The sequence below is a fragment of the Octopus bimaculoides genome, chromosome 22 (assembly GCF_046866305.1).
Source record: "Octopus bimaculoides isolate indiv1 chromosome 22, ASM4686630v1, whole genome shotgun sequence".
Classification (NCBI taxonomy): Eukaryota; Metazoa; Mollusca; class Cephalopoda; order Octopoda; family Octopodidae; genus Octopus; species Octopus bimaculoides.
In genome coordinates, this window is record NC_142949.1 from 21,858,841 (window position 1) to 21,880,109 (window position 21,269).

The following is a 21,269-nucleotide window of genomic DNA, read 5'->3' on the forward strand; positions in this document are numbered from 1 at the left end:
ACCTTGTCCAATGGGGAGGGGTGTGGTAATTCAAAGAATTGCTTTTTTTGTGAAGACAAGTGAAAATAGGTAGGGTTGATGACAGGAAGGCACCTGCCTGTTAACATCTGCTTCCAGAAATTTCATTTAATGTATACCTACATAGAAAAAGCAGATATAATGATGACGATGAGGTACAATACTGAAGACAAAGCAAAAATCGAAAAGGCGGAAAAGAAAAACAAACTTGTTGACTGAGTGTAGTGCTTTTATTGATTTCTTCATAAAAGAAGTATTAAAAAATATAAATATTTTTGGTCCCTATATCACATATTATTTAGGTTTTTATTTTATTTAGCAGAGCAGGAAGAAAGGAAAAGATACTGTTTTACATTTCACAACAATCTGTTAAAAGGTTAAAAGTATTGATTTCCTCAGAAGCTCTTTCAAAACCTTTTTGTTTGAAACTGGATTGAATTCTCTTGGAAAGAGATATTTTAAAGTTTGAAAAGAAAGAAAAAAATTGGTAATCAATTTAGCTGCTGGAATTATTTTCTTCCTCAAACAGCTTTTTTATAACCAGGAGGGAAAAAGAAGACTGAGTCAGAGAAGGATTTTCTTTATGACTGGCCAATGTTTAAAGTGGACTTCTTATATTTCATATTATATCACTTCCAAATTGTGTTGATTAGTGAGAGTTATCGCCCTTCTCTTCCTCATCTTTATATGTGCTAGTCAATATGACTCGGTCGCGGAAGAGTTTGAATAAAGTATAATCGCAGCAGAAAAGCATCAATGCTAGTGATACAATGTGGTTCCATTCTGTACAGAGGAGAAGCCGTACAAATTGGTAAATCACCAAAGTGAAAGACAGAAACAGCAAATAATTGGTAATTCTTAATGGCCAGTGGAAAAGAAACTGGAAAATGAAAGAACAGTAAAGAAAGAGATAAGTTTATTTTTGTCTAGACTGATGTGAACCAATTATACAGTTAAATGATCAATACAATATAATATGCTAAATGTTTTTGTATATATATGTACATATACTTTGTTTTTCATGAGTTAACATCAGCAACTGAAGCCATTGAATGTGTTCCACTTTCTATGATTTACTTTCTAAATCAATGGTTCTCAGATGATTTGACCAGCATTACAAGACATAAAAAATTTCAGTGATACTTAGTAAGCAGCCTACTGCAGTATCTGCAGTCTATACTGAGAAATGACTTGATCTAAGTTAGGGCTAGATTAGAAACGCTTTGAAATTACAGACTGAAAATTCAGAAGGCCACAGTGTGTTAGTGCCTCCTTATATCTACACAAAAATGTTGTTCTTCATGAACTTCATGCATGCATAAATCATACTAGTATAGTATTTTAGGAATGATAAATATAATTTTCTTATTTTCCTGTTATTTTGGCATTTTCATTTGAAGAATGCAGTGTTCTGACTGTTAGCAATGGATGTGGGTAGTTTATTCCTTGCTTTGATAGGTCTCAGCATAGAAAAAGGTTTCTAAAAGTCATAGGTACTTATCAATTGAATTCAAAAAGGTGGCCAGCCAAAGTTGCTGTTGGAAAGACAGTGAATAATCTTGTGGGCTTCTTCCCAGTCACCTGCTAGATGTTAAAATTTTAGTGTCAATATCCAGAGAAGCAAAACATTCAAGATATGTGATATGGTATCTGCCTTGTTGTATGTCTCTGAACAGCTACCACTAGATCAATATTCTGTACAAGATGTGGGGTCCAGACGTCAGATGTAAACTAAGTGTGGATGTATAGAGCTTTAACAGTTTAGCATTCAGATTATTGTCAAATGTAATGCTTATTCATTCACATTGTTTTGAACTGATCTTGCATTATCTTGTAACTTCAAGATTTTGATGATGTGATTATTTAATTTTAGAATGATATTATAGGGTAGGTGTGAGAGGCCAAATCCAGTCAGTCTGAGCATAAATCGATAGAATATTTGGACTGGATATGGCCGGTTTAAATAACTGGTGAGCAGCTAACAACAGTCTTACTGAGTGATGCTAAGACACCTTGTCAACAGAAATTTTGTTTTACATTTTTAGATTATGAAGTGGCTAATTAGAGACCGACTTGGTACATGGGTAGCCACACCCATACAAACCTAACATTAATAAGTTAATGAAATACTTGTTAATATTATCTGGTTACAAGGCAGCAAGCTGGCAGAATCATTAAGTATGCTAGACAAAAATGCTTAGAAGTATTTTGCCTATCTTTACATTCTCAGTTCAAATCTTGCCAGATTCGACTGCCTTTCATCCTTTCAGGGGTTGATAAAATAAGCACCAGCTGAACACTGGGATTGATGTAATCAACTTAACCCCTGCCCCAAAACTGCTGGCCTTGTGACAAAATTTGAAACCAATATTACCTGGCTGCCACTGTTCAAATCAGTCAGTTGTTCCTACCTGTACACTGTTCAGTGAACTAAAAGTAGAGCTGGGGATGAGACTTGAGCCACTAGCCTATCAGCTAGTAAGCCCAGTACTTACTGAATCAACCATCTATATTCTCTATAGTTATACATTAGCAAAACAGTTTATACATACATAAAAAGGGTAAATGTGTAGAATAGAATAACTACTTACATAAAACCGACTGTGCATACTATTACCAGGTTCAGCAGTAATATTAATTCCTTCAGCTCGGAACAAACCTCTGACATGTTTAACTAATACCCCAGGAGGCCAGACTTGCAATTCAGACCAACTGAGAATAATAAAATACATAAAAAGAAAGATTAAAAAAATAAACTAACATTTCATAACACAACAAAAATAGTTACTTTAAACTTAATTTTTCTATATTCTATCATCACTCCCTCTCTCTCTCTCTTTCCTATTTTTCTTCAGTTAAAGGAGCCTCTTGGAACCCCTTTAGACTCTTTAGTCTTGCAAGTTTTGTGAAGAAGCAACCTCACCACTGTTGGTGCCATGAAAAAAGTACTCAGTATACTCTTTAGATTGGCTGGTTTTAGGAAACCCTATCAAAACAGACAGTAGAGCATAACAGAACTCTCTGCCTTGTCAGATCCTGTTGAACCATCTCCAACCAAAGCATGGAGAACAGATGTTAATGGTGATGATGATGATCATATGCATTTATTTTTTACTTTTTTCTGGTTTATGATAAAACTGAACATTTTTATTGCAATTATTTTTTGAGGTTTTATTTTGCTTCTTTTTCACCTGAAGTATTTAATATCATTAATCCCCAAGGTTGACTTTGCCTTTCATCCTTTTAGGGTCAATAAAATAACTACCAGTTCAAACTTGCTGGCCTTGTGCCAAGATTTGAAACCTGTAACACTAACCACCCAACGGTGAAGTGAAGTTAATGCCAGTTTACAGAGATGTAGACCGGGGAAAAGAAATTTAAGTCCCTGACAAAGGAGAATGATACGACTGTTGACAACTTAAAAGGTTATAAACTTTTAGACTTAATCATCTTTTGTATATGTATGTGCAGGCAGCTGATTAGCAGAGTCATTAATTAGATTGTCAGGTAGATCACTTTGTGGTAATCAAACTGACTCTCTAGGCGCCAAGTTAAAATTCTGCCAAGGTCAACTTTGCTTTCATGAATTTGAGGTTGATAACTAAAGTACCAGTGTAATAGGGTCAATTCTCCTCTGTTTCTTAATCTTTCTGTCTCTGATTTTCTCTCTTCTGAAAGAAATCTGGCAGTCAGACCTAGTGAGGGATGGGCTTTGTCAGGTCTAAAACTACCCAACACATGTTACATGTCATGTGTGTGAGTGAGTGAATGTGTTTTGTTTACATTTCAGCTTTTCTGAAAATTGCAATCAACAAGTGTTGATGTTGTTGTTATTTCTTTTATCAATAAATCATACACTGGTCTTGTACTTCAAAGATGTGCAGAGTAAGAGACCCTTATCTGAAACCGATAGAGGTCAGTAACAGAAGGGCATCCAGCTGTAAAACCTCAATGGCATAGATCTTTATAAGCCATACTAGCATTGCAAAAGGAACATAAAACAAATGAACAAGTCTTATCTAATACAAATATTTTAGTCAGTCAACCACTCTGGATTGGTAATTTATTTTATTAACCCTGAAAGGAAGAAAAGCTAAGTTGACCTTAGTGAAATCTGAGAGAGTTGGAATAAATACAAGGTATTTAGTGAATTTACTACACCAACATTTACAATGAAAAATAATCTCTAAACTCAAATTATGAATTAATTCCTAAGATTTTAAAATTAAAATCTTAAAACCTTGACAGTTAATTCATGATTTTATTTGTTTTTATAATTTACAATGAATCATCATCCTTAAACAAACCTTATTCAGAGACCTTTTGAGTGGGATGGGCTACTCAATCTGAAGAAAATTCTAATTGGGCCCCACCTGCAAGGTCATGTGCTGTTTATCTTAATAAAAATCACTATGTTGTCCACATATGGTTGTGATGTATGTTCCTGGTGTACCCTTATCAGACTGGTAGTCAATATGGGTATATTGGGCTTTGTATATTTGTACTCCAGTGTTACTTTGATGGCATGCACTGCTCTCTCACTCAATAATAATAGTCATTTTAACACCCACTTTTCCACACTTAAATGGGTTGCACAGAATTTGCTGAAGCAGATTTTCTATGGTCAGATATCCTTTATGTCACCAATCCTCACTTATTTCCACTACTGTAGTAGTTCTCATAGCTAAGTGTGTTTTAACAGAAGATTGGAAATGAAGGACACCACTTATACAATGGTGGTGAATGTTTCTAACTTGATGTCAAGACAAAGGGACACTAACATGCACGTTTCATGATTTTGCTTAAATATAAACATGTTAGAACTCATCATACATACACTTACACCGAGTATTTACATACTATTATTGATAGCTCTATATGTACTTTGAGATCCAATTCCAAAAGCAAACTTTATATATATATATATATATATATATATATATATATATATATATAGTTTTAGGGAAAAGAACCAAGTTTCAAGAACTCATCGATGAAAATCCACTATCACATATAGAAAAATTAATAATTAAAAGCACAATAGATGAGTATAATATAAAACAAAGTAATTTTGGATTTTGTCCCTAATATTATTATTATTATATATATATATATATATATATATATATATATACACACACACACACATGTATACGAACATATATGCAATGGGTATTTTTTAGTTTCCATCAACCAAATCCACTCACAAGGCTTTAGTAATCCGTTGGTTACAGTAGAAGGTATTTGCCTCCAGTGTCACACAGTGGGAATAAACCTAAAGCCATGTAGTTGGAAACCAAACTTCTTAACCACACATCATCAGCATCTTGAATTAGATTATATTACTTTTTGCAGTTTTTTTCTTTTTTCAGTTTAATTTCCTTTACTATTAAATTTTCCCTGAAATTGTTTGGTGCTTATCAATCAAGTGAGATTTTATTTAAATATACGTACGGGTTGTATGGTACATGGGCATGACGTCCTTCAACTTTTTGCCAACGTCCCAAATGGAGGGCACATTTGTGTAGGAGATCAAGGTATTGTGGAGGAAGGAAATGGACAATAAGCAGAAGAAATGCACACAACCAAGCCAAGCAGACATGTTGGCCCACCCAATATGTATCATAATACAAAGTATTCTGGAATGATAAAAAAGATATAGTATGTGTTATAAAATTAATATCTCATTGATTTTGTTGCAACAAATGAAGTAATAAAAGCTTGTTAGAAAATAAAAAGAATTGATTAGGTAATTAGTATTAAGAGACATCACAGCTTGTCAAAGAACCAGACGATAGTTGGCCATATTAAATATCTATAAATATAGTTGTAACATCTGACCTACAATTAAGATGTTTTTTTTTAATGTTATTCTTGAGACTATGGTTTTCTCTTAATTGAAAGTGGTATGGCACCAGAACTGTCAATATTTGATATTGTCTAACCAGTCAATTTGGCTGTTTCTTTTGGTTTCAAGTTTTATGAGCAAATGCTCTCAAAAATAATACTGAATTTAATAATACTAGTAATATTAAATAATAATAATAATCTTATGTTATAAAAGAGAGGCTATTTCCATCTATCTGTCCTTAACAACATCTATGTAGGGAGAAGGAAAAAGGGAAGGAATTAGAAGGGGAGATAGCCCCTGTCACAACATATATTTAAAAGAAAGGGAGGAGAAAAAGTTGTTATTGAGAGACTAATACAGAGAGAGAGAAAGAGAAGGTGAAAACAGTGTGTGTGTGTGTGTGTGAAAGATAGGTAGTGTTGTCACCAAAGTAACTGAAAAGGTTTGATTAAAACAATTTTTAAGTGCTAGTATGTTGACACAACACAGACTTCAACAAAATAATTATATATATATATATAGTTATTTTTGGGGTAGTGTGTGTGTGCTTCTGTATGTCTTTCAACGTATAGACAATACAGACTCAAAAAAGACTTTTACTACAATGACTCATTGTTGAGAGAGAGAGAGTGTGTGTGTGTGAAAGATAGAATTTAAATTTGTTTCAAGACAAAAAAGAAACAGGTTGTTGTTGCTCATATCAAGGTGATCATTTTAGTAGGCTTCTGCTGAAGGATCTATTTCATCTTGACTAGGTCGTTACCTAGCAACGAGTAATGACTAAAAATAATGATAATCCTTTCTACATTAGGCACAAGTCCCAAAATTTATGGGGAGGCGGCTAGTCAATTACATCAATCCCAGTACTTGACTGGTACTTATTTTATCAATCCCAAAAGGATGAAAGGCAAAGTCAACCTTAGTGGCACTGGAACTCAGAATGTATTGACTTGCAAGAAATGTTACTCAGCATTTTGTCTGGCATGTTTATAATTCTGCCAATTCATCACTTTAAATAAAAATAATAATCCTTTGTTCTATAGGCACAAGGCCTGAAATAATAGGGAATGGATTTGGTTGATTATACTGACCCCAGTGTTCAACTGGTTCTTATTTTACTAACTCCTAAAGGAAGAAAGGCAAAAGTGGCTTTGGTGGAATTTGAACTCATAACTTAAAGACAGATGAAATGCCACTAAGCATTTTGTTCAGTGTGCTAATAATTTTGCCAGCTTGCTGCCTTAAATAATAATAATAATAATAATAATAATAATAATCCTTTTTACTATGGGCACAAAGGCAGCAATTTTGGGAGTGGGGGCATGTTGATTACATCGACCCCAGCACTCAACCGTTACTTATTTTATCGACCCCGAAAGACAAAGCTCAGTAGAACTTGAACTCAGAATATAAAGATGGATGAAATACCACTATGTCTGGCATGTTAACAATTCTGCCAGCTTGTAATAATAATAACAACAACAACAACAAAGTACAAGATGAGATACAAAACTCCAAATGACTATATAGATTTGGTCATTCCAGCTTCTGAATTTTTGGGGATATAAAAAAAAAAAAAGACAGGCAATAAATAAGCCAAAATGAACTGCAGGATCTACCATTCAAATTTTAAACCATTTCTTTTGAATATATTTTTCTTAAAATAACAAAGAATGTGATAAGTGTTCTACAATTTAATCAAGTTGACAGTGATGTGTATACAAGTGTGTGCGCGTGTGTGTGTGTGTATGTGTGTGTGTGTGTGTGTGCGCGTGTGTGTGTGTGTGGAGGGGTGTATGTGCCTGTGTGACTACACAGGCACTGAAATCTGCAAAGCTGAAGGTTTGTATCTGGTCATTAGTACTGCACCAAATTACTGAGAAAGATACTTTAATCAAGTACCCTACAAGGTACAGGCGATTGATGTTAATGACAGGGACATTACATATTTGACATGACACAGTCAATTGCCAAGATGTGCTTATCAAATGAAAATAGCTTGAAGAAGAAAGGGCCTCAATAGGATGACTTATAAGACATTTTACACAAAAACAAAATCTTCAGCAGTACATTAACAACTAAATGGTGTAGGATCTGGTACAATATGTTTGTAGTCAATATTTTGTACCATGTTGTGACAGAGCATAGAACAATTTGAAATAGTGACATACAGTAAAAAATTGTGACATACAGTAAAAAATTTCCCGCTATTAGTTGAAATGTATGGATAATTAAATTGCTAAAATGAGTTTTCAACAAAATTATATTAATTCACAGAATATCATCCTTGCCTTAAATTACATATCTACATTACATTTAGAGTGTTTGGATGTCCAAACATTGTCAGGTGTTTCATTCCTGAATGTGAGCATAGTCTCTGCATTGAACTAAGAACCTGGTTATGCATGAACCATATACATGGTCATGTGGGTAAGAACATGATTCACCTTGTTTAAATTAAATGCTTCCAGTTTGAATCTAATTTGAGACTATGTATACATCCAGAAATAAGATACATGATGACAAACTGATTGAAATGTTGCATATGTTGTTCTAAAGATGGTATAAGTTCTTATTTGTTCTGCAATTTTTCTTATATAAGTTTGTCAGGAATTGCACTGGGGTTGATTCGTGGTTATGAATATTTATTTGAAATTTTAAAAAAAAGAAACAGAATTAATTTTTTTCTTGATTGATTAAGCATGCAGTTAACCCTGTGAACAAATATATTTTGAGATCTTAAATTTGTAAAAAAAATAAAATTAAAAAAAAAAAGAATTTTAAAATGCAAGAAATAAAACAAAATATTCATAACTAGGCAATAAATAATAGCAAACAATAATGTAAAAATATAAAAGGGAAAGCAGGAAATACTAAAACAGAATAAAATAAAAAATAAATGCAGGATCAGACTTGGGTACAGATTAAAGCAACAAGTGTCTACAAGACTGGTGGATGGGGGGAAAATGAAGAGAACTACAAGAAACAGATGGGACGCAAGAACGCTGCAAACTTAAATGGCTACAAAATAAAATTAGAATTAAAAACAGTGACAAAGAAAATAATAAACAGTCTTGTCATTGGTACAATAAATCACAGATTCACATGAAATGATTTACAAATGGATTGTTCCTCAACACGGGTTTTAAATTAACGTCACCTCATATATATGCATAATATATACATATAATATATTCAAGTTGTAGGGATCTTTACAATCTAAGGCAATTAACTTAGTAGCACTTTGTGTGAGTATTTGGCTAACAGAGGAATACCAACAATACTCTATATCCATCAACCAATCAATAAAACAAATAACGCAATATTAATTAGTTAATTCATATTATTAAGCCCTCCAGTGAATTTAATAAAATGCTGCACATTTACTGCAGAGTAAAAATATAACAAATGAATAAGAGTGGTGTTGACTTTTTAATTATGTTACATGTGTTTCCATGAGAATGGCTATGTATTTGCTTATTAATATATTACACAATAGAACAAAATAATCAGACTATTTTGTTATACATGTTTGAATTATTAATATACAATTTACATAGAGCAATATTCCAAGTAAATGTTAAAAATGGCACTAATAAACATTAGTTGAAGGGATGGGATTAATTTAATATTTAGCTAAGTTTTCAAAAAGTTTTCATCAATCTTGGCACAATCAAGGAAATCTTATGCATCTGAAACCAGAGTGGCTTTTTGGTCAGCTGAAAGCAGTTTTGGCACAAACTTGGCAGACACGAGTCTCATAACTAATCTGCACATCCTCTGATAACTCATAGATGGTAATTCGATGATTTCCCATCACAGCTGCACACACATCTGCAATGTTTTCCTCAGTTATGCTGGTTGCGGGTCTCCCAGAACATTTCTCAATATCGACATATTTTCAGCCATCTTGGAAACATCTGAAACACTCCTACACTTGCATGCAGCTCATACACTCCTCTCCATAAACTTTCTGCAACTTTGCATAGGCCTCTGAGCAGATATTTCCATGACAACTTTCTCTGTCATGGTCAATGCGATGATCACATGCTACATACTTTCCTTTGAAGCACTGTTGTAAACAGCAGAAGTGAGCTAGAATGTTAAAACTTAGTGTGCATGCACAGTAGTGTTCAAGGTGAATTTTTGCCAAGCAGCTTCACTCTGTGCATTAGCTTTGTTACTATGGCAACAGCCCAGATACTTATTGATACAACCTTGTGTGTGTGTGTGTGTGTATATATATATATATATAAATGCGCCCTTTTAAAGCCTAGCCAGGCTCATGGGCCCGGTTTCCCAGTTTCAATGGTGTATGTGTTCCCCAGCTGGACGGGACGCCAGTCCATCGCAGTGTTACTAATTTTTTGCCAGCTGAGTGGACTGGAGCAACGTGTAATGAAGTGTTTTGTTCAAGAACATAACATGTCGCCCGGTCCAGGAATCAAAATCACAATCTTACACTCATGATGCTGACACTCTAATCACTAAGCCACGCACCACCACCACCATATATGTTATATTTTAATAAAGCATACATACTAACTGAAAGTGCTGGTAAATCCTATTTGTTGAATTATGGATTGGAGATTTCACACCTATTATGAATTTATTTATAATATTATTATTATTAATAATTTCAACTTTACGATGAAAGTAAACAAACAAAGTTTGTCTTTAGAAGCGTTGAGATGTATTGTAAGATACAGAAATAAATTTATTTCTCAAACGCGTGATAATGCTATAAATAGCGTGATCAGGATAAATTATCCATATAATGCAGAAAAATACGTAAAAACAAAGTCCATTTTGTTTTTATGCTCCCGTTCATTTGTCTAACGTCCTGTACCCGGATATGCATCTATATATACATGTAGATGTAGGTATGTACATATATGTATGTATACATGCATATGCTTATATATCATTTGTATTTTTTATATATATATATATATATATATACACATATTCATTTATTTATGTTTATCACACAGTCACTTATTTCTCTAATTTTGTCCTAGATTGGCTGACTGAAAACTCAGATTTTTCAATTCTATTTTACTATTATCAATATTTGCTGTCTTGTTAAATTATGCTACCCAAATCTCAAAAGAATATTTTTCTCCCTCGTGTTCTGACCACTACCCCCCACTCCCATTTCTCACTCTGTCTGTCTGTCTGTCTGTCTGTCTGTCTGTCTGTCTCTCTCTCTCTTCTGATTGCCACTGCTTCACCAAGACTTCCTTCCTTTACGCCATCCCCACCCCTACTTAGGGTTTATCTCCTATCTAAGGTAGTGATCATATAGTGCATAAATATAATGGTGTAGTGTATGCAGGTTGAATTGAAGGCTATTGTTTGTTTATGAATTCTGCCAAATGCGAGCTTTCTTTTCAGATACATGACGCTGTTGTCCTCCATCCCAAGGTCTCACGGGCCCACACCTCCCACACCCTCAGGGTTGGCACTCTGAACGTCGGCACACTGAAAGGTAGGTCTGGTGAGATTGTTGAGATGCTTGAGTGGAGACGTGTGGATAACATGGAGAAAGCCTTTGACAGGGTCCCCTGATCCCTTATCTGGTAGTCAAGGAAGAAAATAGGGATAGATGAAGGGTTAGTGAGAGGTGTGCAAGCCATGTACAGGGATGCTGTCAGTAAGGTGAGGGTTGGCAACGAGTACAGTGAAGAATTCCAGGGAAGAGGTAGGGGTCCACCACGGTTCAGTCCTCATCCCCTTCCTATTTATCATAGTCCTCCAGGCAATAACAGGAATTCAAGACAGGATGCCCCTGGGAGCCCCTCTATGCTGATGACCTTGCTCTTATAGCTGAATCACTATGTGAACTACAGGAGAAGTTTCAGATGTGGAAGCAAGGATTAGAATCAAAGGGCCTTGGAGTCAACCTAGCTAAAACCAAAGTCCTAATAAGTAGGAAGGCAGACAAACCACAATTCCCTTCAGGTAAATGGCCCTGCTCGATCTGTAGAAAAGGTGTAGGTAGAAACTCTATAAGATGTACCCAGTGTAAGCTATGGACACATAAGAGGTGCAGCAATATCAAAGAAAGGCTAACTAGGAAGTTAGTTTTTGTTTGTGGCAGATGCTCAGGAGCAATAAACACTGAAAATGTGCAGAGAACAACTTCTGCCACATTCCAGGGAGAAAATCTAGAAGTAGTTGATAGCTTCCGTTACCTAGGTGACCAAGTCAGTAGCAGGGGTGGATGTACTGAAAGTGTAGCTGCTACAATAAGAATAGCCTGGGCAAAGTTCAGAGAGCTCTTACCTCTGCTTGTGACAAAGGGCCTCTCGCTCAGAGTAAAAGGCAGACTGTATTACGCATGTGTACAAACAGCAATGCTACATGGCAGTGAAACATGGGCCATGACTGCTGAGGACATGAGTGAGCTTGCAAGGAATGAAGCCAGTATGCTCCACTGGATGTGTTATGTCAGTGTGCATACCCGATAGAGTGTAAGTACCTTGAGGGAAAAGTTGGACCTAAGAAGCATCAGATGTGGTGTACAAGAGAGACGACTGCGCTGGTATGGTCATGTGGCGAGAATGAATGAGGACAGCTATGTGAAAAAGTGCCACACCCTAGCGGTTGAGGGAACCTTTGGAAGAGGTAGACCCAGGAAGATCTGGGACGAGGTGGTGAAGCACAACCTTCAAACATTAGGCCTCACCGAGGCAATGACTAGTGACCGAGACCTTTGGAAATATACTGTGCTTGAGAAGACCCAGCAAGCCAAGTGAGACCATAATCCGTGGCCTATGCCGGGGGTATAACCAGCCCAGTTATGTGTACCTTTCCTTCATTGGACACTAAACTGCTGGCGAAGACCTGTTGAGGCAAGTGAAATCGAAATCAAATTCAATTACTGGCATCTGTACTAGTGGAGCACTAAGAGCACCATCCGGGCGTGATCGTTGCCAGAGCAGCATACTGGCTTCCGTGCCGGTGGCACGTAAAAAGCACCATTCAAGCGTGATTGCTACCAGTGTCGCCTTACTGGCACTTGTGCTGGTGGCATGTGAAAAAATATTCGAGCGAGTTTGTTGCCAGTGCTGCTGGACTGGCTCCTGTGCAGGTGGCATGTAAAAAACACCATATTAGCATGGCCGTTGCCAGTACTGCCTGACTGGCTTTTATGCCAGTGGCATGTAAAACCACCCACTACACATTTGGAGTGGTTGGCATTAGGAAGGGCATCCAGTTGTAGAAACTCTGCCAGATCAGATTGGAGCCTGGTACAGCCATCTGGTTCACCAGTCCTCAGTCAAATCGTCCGACTCATGCCAGCATGGAAAGCAGATGTTAAACAATGATGATGATATATGTGTGTGTGTGTGTGTGTGTGTGTGTGTGTGTGAATATATACATATATATATATATATATATATATATATATATATATATATATATATATATGTATATATGGATATATAGATATGGATATATAGATATGTATATATGGATATATAGATATGTATATATGGATATATAGATATGTATATATGGATATATAGATATGTATATGGATATATATATGTATATGGATATATAGATATGTATATGGATATATATATGTATATGGATATATAGATATGTATATGGATATATATGATATATATATGATATATATGGATATATATATATGTATGTGTGTGTGTGTGTGTGTGTGTGTGGATATGAAATCAAGTACAATAAAAACAACAGTACCAATACTAATAATACTAAATGTTATCCTGATATGAACAATACTGGCATCTAAGTCAAGAGGTGATTTAGTGCATCACAACAAGCAAAAACTCTCAATAATAGTCATCAACACAACATTAGCAATAGACATAAATCCTACAACAGCAATAAACATACTAATGAATGTAATCAATCCGAGCACCATAGGCAATACCTTATTAAAAGAAAAAATAACACTAATTTCAGCAATTCACAAATCATTAACTACAATAATAATAACGTAATAAAACCCAGAATACTGACAATAAACACCCGAATCAATTAATTATAGATAGAAATAAGAACACTAAACCAATAGACATAAAAAATAAAAATGAAAATTATCGCATCTCATCTAATCCTTCCAATAATACTCAACCACAGAAATCATATTGTGGGATTTTCGAGCGAGATCGTTGCCAGTGCCCCTGGACTGGCTCTTGTGCGGGTGGCACATAAAATACACCATTTTGAGCGTGGCCGTTGCCAGTACTCCCTGACTGGCCTTCGTGCGGGTGACACGTAAAAGCACCCACTACACTCTCTGAGTGGTTGGCGTTAGGAAGGGCACCCAGCTGTAGAAACTCTGCCAAATCAGATTGGAGCCTGGTGTAGCCATCTAGTTTCACCAGTCCTCAGTCAAATCGTCCAACCCATGCTAGCATGGAAAGCGGACGTTAAACAATGATGATGATAGATAGAATATGGAAAAAAAAAAAGAAACCAATACTATGTGTAAGAATGGATGACCCCACCACCAAACATAACCCACTACAATAATAAAGAAAACAACAATAACACTACTTAGATCATATCTTTTGCCAAACATCCAAAATCTAATTTTATGAGATACATTAGAAATATAATTAATAAAAACTTCAAAAACTTTAAATATGCAAAAATATTTAATAAAAAACTGAGATTTGGATTTTTGGTCTCTCCAAACTGTTTTAGGATAATCTCTTCCTTTAACAATAAGAAACTGGACCAATTCTATAATAAAAAAAAAACGTCATCTAATATACCTTCTAACTCCCAAAACTCTATAACTAACAACTACTATTATCATAATAACCAAAACTCCGTTACCCCTAATATACATACATACGGAAACATATATAATCAAAATAAGCAACAAGGATATCCAAAGTTAATGCAGTACGATCGTTTCATGCGACTCCATTTATTTAAGCAATGTGAACATTACATCAAATGTAAATTGCAGAGCAATCCTCAGCTGCACAAAGACATAGAAATTTACTGAAATTACATTTCAACAGAAGGACATATTTTTATAACTACATATAAACTCTCCAAGTAGAAACGAAGAATACAAAAAACCATTTTGACTTAGCCAGACCATACAGGCTAGTAAATAATTCTAAGTAGATTTCTAACTGTCACTGATTTTATTTGAAAACCTTTTCCCCTAAGCCATATTCGCAATTCTAAAAACTTTTGGCTGCAAATTTTACACGAGTAGAAACTTTTAATAATAATTTTCATCTTGAAAAATCACCTGCATAACTTACACAGTTGTACAAATTACATGGGTTTTTTATGGTATATATAAAAATTATAGGGAGAATTCACAAAAAAAACCAAAAGACGAAGATAGGTGGGGTACACAACAAACAGATGTATTACTTTAACGCTCAGGAAGCGAAAAAGTCTTTAACATTTTGAGCCTACGCTCTTCCACAGAAAGGAACACAGAAAGAAACAAGGAGGTGTAAAAATTATATATATATATATATGTAAAAATTATATATATATATATATATATATATATATATATATATATAAATTATATATATACACATATTAAAAAAATTCAAAATGGAGAAGTACTGACGAACAACAATTGACTGACATCAATTAATTTATCAGAATGATGTTTGCATATGTATGCACATGGTTAAACATCAGTAATATAGCGGTAGTGTAATGGATACTTCTATCCCTTGGATGGTTATTTTAACCTCTAACTCAACTGCCCTTTCATTTATATGCATATATGTGTGTGTGTGTGTGTGTATGTGTATATATATATATATATATATATATATATATATATATCTACAGCACAGAATTTTGTCAGTGAACAGGTCGCGGTCTCAAAGCGACGAAAATATTTTGACAAATTAAATTTAAATGTTGAAGTGAATCTGACGGCTTTTGTGTGTTATTTTAAATGGCTTATAAACACCTTCCACACTTCAATTGTTTATATATATATATATATAAATTATGAATATATATATTTCTATACATATAAAAATTATATATATATATTTCTATACGTATAAAAATTATATATATATTTCTATACATATAAAAATTATATATATATATTTCTATACGTATAAAAATTCTATATATATTTCTATACATATAAAAATTATATATATATTTTTCTATATGTCTAGTTTTTTTATTATTATTTAAGGAGGAAATGAAGCTGGCTAAGTTATACATGAGACTATAACCCATCTTAATTACTCTACTATTAATAAGTTTTGAATACCCGTTATTCTTATCAAAGTGTTTATTTATAATGTTAAATATTAGCTTAGCCAAGTCGGTTTTTATTTGCATCACATATGCAAATGTGAGTCAGTTAATGTCTCTCGTTTTTCCGGTTATCTTGCCGAATGACATGTTTACAGCTGTTAGAGTGATGCATATGGTGTATATGTTTATTATCATTAATCTTTTCATCTAAGCTATGCACATAAATACCGTCATTGGTGGTGCTATGACTAGGTTTCAGCAAAAAATACTTTGAGTTATTACTGTAGTCTTTGTAATTAGTGATGAATATTATTCTCATAATTTTCTTTGGCAGCAGAAATGGCTGTAAGCAATGTTCGAGTTTCGTATTAAAAAATATTTAACTGATGGTAGTCAATTTGTTTGTTGATCAAAAGTTTTCTCCATAGTCCACAGAAAACTAATTGCATTCCTTGAAGAAAATGACTTGCTGACTGACACCCAGCATGGATTTCAACCAGGTAAAAGCTGTCTAACATATCTCTTGCAACACCACAACTGGGTGTTAAAATAGCTGCTAAATGATTCAAACATGGATGTGATAAATCTTGACTTTACAAAAGCCTTGGACAAATTTGATCATGGTATGATATGTCACAAACTGCATGATCTTAGCATGAGCGGAAAACTTGGAGAATGGCTGCATGGCTTTCTAAAAAATAGACGTCAGACAGTGGTGGCCAATGGAGCCACCTCCAAGGAAACACAAATAGCAAGTCATGTTCCACAGGGTACTGTCTCAGAGCCACTGACATTCATAGGGGCCCTCTCAGACATGCCTTCAGCTGCTCAGATGGCCACACTTGCTAGCTATGCAGATGACAAAAAAATCTATCAGACAATACAAAATCCTGAAAATATTGCACATCTGTAACGGGAGTTGGACGCAATATACAGGTGGGCTGAGGACAACAACATGCAGTTTAATGCAGGAAAACTCCAGGCCCTACACTACCAGCACACAAAGCTAAACGACATACAGACAGGATACACGGGAGGAATTGCAATCTCTGAATCAAAATCAGGGCTGACCAAAGACTTGTGAGTGGATTTGGTAGATGGAAACTGAAAGAAGCCAGTTGTATATATGTGTATGTGTATTTATGTGTCTGTGTTTACATCCCTGTAACTTGGCAGTTCAGCAAAAGAGACTGATAGAATAAGTACTAGGCTTACAAAGAATAAGTCCTGGGGTCGATTTGCTCGACTAAAGGCAGTGCTCCAGCATGGCCACAATCAAATGAGTGAAACAAGTAAAAAAGAATATAAATTTTATATACATATATATATATATATACACACACATGTACATACATATATATACACATACACACACACATATATATAAGGTATATATATATATATATATATATATATATATATATATATATATATATAACATATTGAAACAGGTATGTAATGTACATATAACACACAAACACACACACACATATAAATATTTAAACAGATATATAAGGTATAAGTATAATATGCATTTTATATTTATATATCTCGCACACAAGGAAAAAGTGTGTAAATATGGAACAATATGTATAATGAAATCTAAATAGTGCCAATGCACAAAGGAAAGCTGAATGTGAAGTAAACTAAAATCTTAAAGCATAAAGAATGGAATATAACCCAGGAACTAAAGGTTGGTAGATTTATAAGAAATGACTAATGAATCTTTTTCTCTTTTTTAGACATTCATAAATTATTGTATTATATAAAACTGTAACTGTTACATATCTGAGTTTAATTAGTTATTACTATTGTAACAAATTAATCAAACTATTATAAGCCTCATTATAGTGTGTCCATATACACTACCACTAACTATATTTTGTAATTCTCTACAGGAGCCCTACATTTCACATATATACACATATCCTAAGGTTATCAATGAACCTAGAAACTTAAGGTTTTTATAATGTTAATTACTTAATAATCTTCAGTCTAAACAAAATATATACCATTAACCCTTCACTACATTTCGTTTGAGTTACATATTTACTTTGGCACAGATAATATGGCTGCATATTTCAAAAGTTTGTGTTACTACCATATAGCTTCAGGCAACTTGAGCAAACATCTTTCAGTCTTCAGTTGACTCATTCAATGTGAGTGAAATTCTGTAGATGGAACTGCACAGAAGTCTATCATATATAGTTCTGAGCAAGATATTTAACTGCATCCAAGGTGAGACTCCAGCTTGGGAGTTCAGGAGTTTTGGGGAGTGTGGAGTTATTCCTTAATCATTACTACTGTCAGGTCCACTCTGATCTGAGGTGATGACAGTATTTGTCAACAACCTCAGTTATGAGTCAAATAGCAGAAGAGAGAAGGCCCCTAGACATGTCATATAGGCCCACCAGAATATGGACATGTCCTGATGTCACATGAACCAGTCCCCCTGCCTAAAGGTTAAACAATTCTTGTGGTTCAAATGTAAGCTTGGGAGAGCAGGAGAATAGACGGTGAATAAACCAGCAGATAACAGAAAAACTAGTGCTTGATGTTTCCCAAGAAAAATCATGAATCTCCAGACTTTGGCATGGTGGGCCATAATTACCAACACATGTATGTATGTATATATATATATATATATATATATATATATATATATATATATATATATACATATATATATATATATATATATATATCATGTATGCATTCATGTTTGTATGCTTATATCTGTCTAAGGAATCAGTGTTGCTTATATTTGATCTTTTAATAATGTCCTATAAATTAGCAGTTCAACAAATAGATTGATAAAATAAATATCAGGCTGACATAATTACTGGTGGTGGGGTTGATATGATCAAGCAAAGCCCTTGACTCCAGTTCCTCTACATTCCTGGTGCCTCTTCACCATCTTCCATGCACTGCATATTAGCTCTGGTGTTATCTATTGCAATCATTGACACCAATTTTGGTGTCAGTGGGCAGAAGTATGGCTTTGTGGTTAAGAAGTTTGCTTCACAGCTACAAGGAATATCAAACTACCATAGAAAAAAGTTTATTATTAGAGTTTCATAACTGAAGATATGCTGAAATCAGTTGCAGGATTTCTTCAAAGGGAAAAAAGTAGCCTGTGTAACCAATTTCTCAGAATTTTTATTAGTAGATAATACAATAAGTGACCAAAATATTATATTCAAAACAGTAAAAAAAATGAAACAAAAGAATAGAATGATTCTATGAAAATTTTCATAATCTTTAAAACAAATGCTTTTATTTGTGGGTAGAACTGAAATGAGTAATATTTCAATTATTTTCATCATTTCAAAACTACAACTGGTATTTTTAAAGACCTCCAACATTTAATATTCTTTGAGCATGACTTTCTTTTTTTATTAAATAAAAACAGATGCACGATATTGTTTTGTAATAACAAATGACAATATGACAACAGTAGTTAAAATGTGTGTGAGCCAGTAACAAAAAGAAACAATTAATTTTTAAAAAATATTGATGAATATAACATAAAAAATAAAAAAATAAAAAAATTAACAAAAAACAAATCCAACCAAAAAAAGTATGACCATAATTGAGACAATGTCTACAGCAAGTTGAGGCAGCAAAACAGTTAAAGAGGTATGTGGACTTACCCAACAGGAGTCACAATTGTTCTGCACATGCTAGGGGGGAGCAAGAAAGAATAGAAAAGAAAAAGAAAAAAAAAGAAAAAAAGAAAACAATCAAAGTTAGTGACTGCATAGGAACTCACTGACGAACAGACGACGAAGACGATAGGCTTAACTCTCTCATTACTATTGTCTTTACATGAGCTTCTTTAGTAGCTGGGTCGCTCCTTTGGGGAAGGGGGTTCCTTTAAATGATGGAAAGAAAAGTAGTGCCAAAGAGAAGACCAGGGCACTCCTTTAGATATAGCACTGATAGATTCAATTTGTCTTTGGCACATCCTCTAATAATTCAATGAATATCTGTTAGGTAATTTGTTTTGCTGTGAAATTAGGCCCAGGACAGTCACTTTGGCATTTGGATGAAAACTGTATTGACCTCTTTCAGTGTTGCTTAAAAATTCATCAGGATTCAATTGTCCTTCTCCCAAACTGCTGAAAATAGCAGCTGAAGGTTACTTTTTTAGAGGACTAATGGGCTGGAATCAATAATTTCTACCGTCCATTATAGTGTGTATGTGTGTGTGCTTATGACAGGGATGAGTGGGAGATAGTTTGGACTTTACAGACAGCAAGTACTGTGGAAAGAACAAAAGTCACCAAAGCCCCACTCCACACACGACTCACAAACACTTGTGGAAGTGAAAGTAAAACTTATTTTCTAAGCTCACTGTATTCTATAGTCTCATTCCCCAACTGTAGCTATTTTCTTCTTCAAGTGACCGCAAGCAAGATTATGTGTCACAATGCTGCACCAGGAATTACTGTCCTCCATTAGCTTTGGTAGACCCTCAGTTTCGTTCATCTGCAAATAAACATCTCCTTCTCTTTTAGGGTGTGGAAATCTTCCGAAATATAACATCCAATATGGCCTATCTATTCAACATGAAAGCAGTGACCAGTAAAATCTGTCCTGCACTGAGCAATAATAATAGAATGATAGGTGAAATGTGTACATAAATCTCATCATCGGTGTTGTGCTCATACTGAGATGTTTTGAGCCCTGGTGAGAAGCTTAGGTGTATGTATTGTTAAGGCAGTCTTGAAACCCCTTTTTGTAGCTACTTCAACTAATTAGAAATCATTAACCCTTCTGATACCAACCCACCTGCAACTGCTATTTCTATGTCACAAACTTCCTGTTTTAAAGAGATCTAAATAAAAAATTTCCATCAAAATTTCATGTTAATTTATATTGGAAACACCAACTTAATAATGACTGACTTATTTTACTATATTCTTCATTATTTTAAAAATTAATTGAAGTTAAAGCAGCATATTTCAATGGAAATATGGTAACTAAAGACTTAATAGTTAATTTGGTCATACAATCCATCAAAAGAACAAAGATTACAAAAACTCACAAGAAATGCGCATGCATGATTATGCATGCGTGCACACACGCACACTTGTAAGTATAATTTGTCTTTTCTAAATTCAAAGGTAACTACGCA

At 34.4% G+C, this 21,269-nt stretch overlaps 1 protein-coding gene across 2 annotated transcripts in view; it reads right to left on the reverse strand.

Annotated features, from left to right (window-relative positions):
• Positions 1-233: 233 nt before the first annotated feature.
• The window catches only part of LOC106868002 (transmembrane protein 39A), a 58,295-nt gene continuing 37,259 nt past the window's right edge, over positions 234-21,269 (reverse strand). Inside the window, exons 6-9 of one of the 2 annotated variants that reach the window (XM_052975712.2) lie at positions 19,783-19,812; positions 5,473-5,657; positions 2,610-2,730; positions 234-898 (exon numbers count right to left, since the gene is read on the reverse strand). In XM_052975712.2, the coding sequence (XP_052831672.1) occupies positions 668-898; positions 2,610-2,730; positions 5,473-5,657; positions 19,783-19,812 (567 nt within the window). In that variant the 3' untranslated portion in view covers positions 234-667. The remainder of the gene's footprint in view (positions 899-2,609; positions 2,731-5,472; positions 5,658-19,782; positions 19,813-21,269) is intronic. The other variant, XM_052975713.2, reaches the window with a different exon arrangement.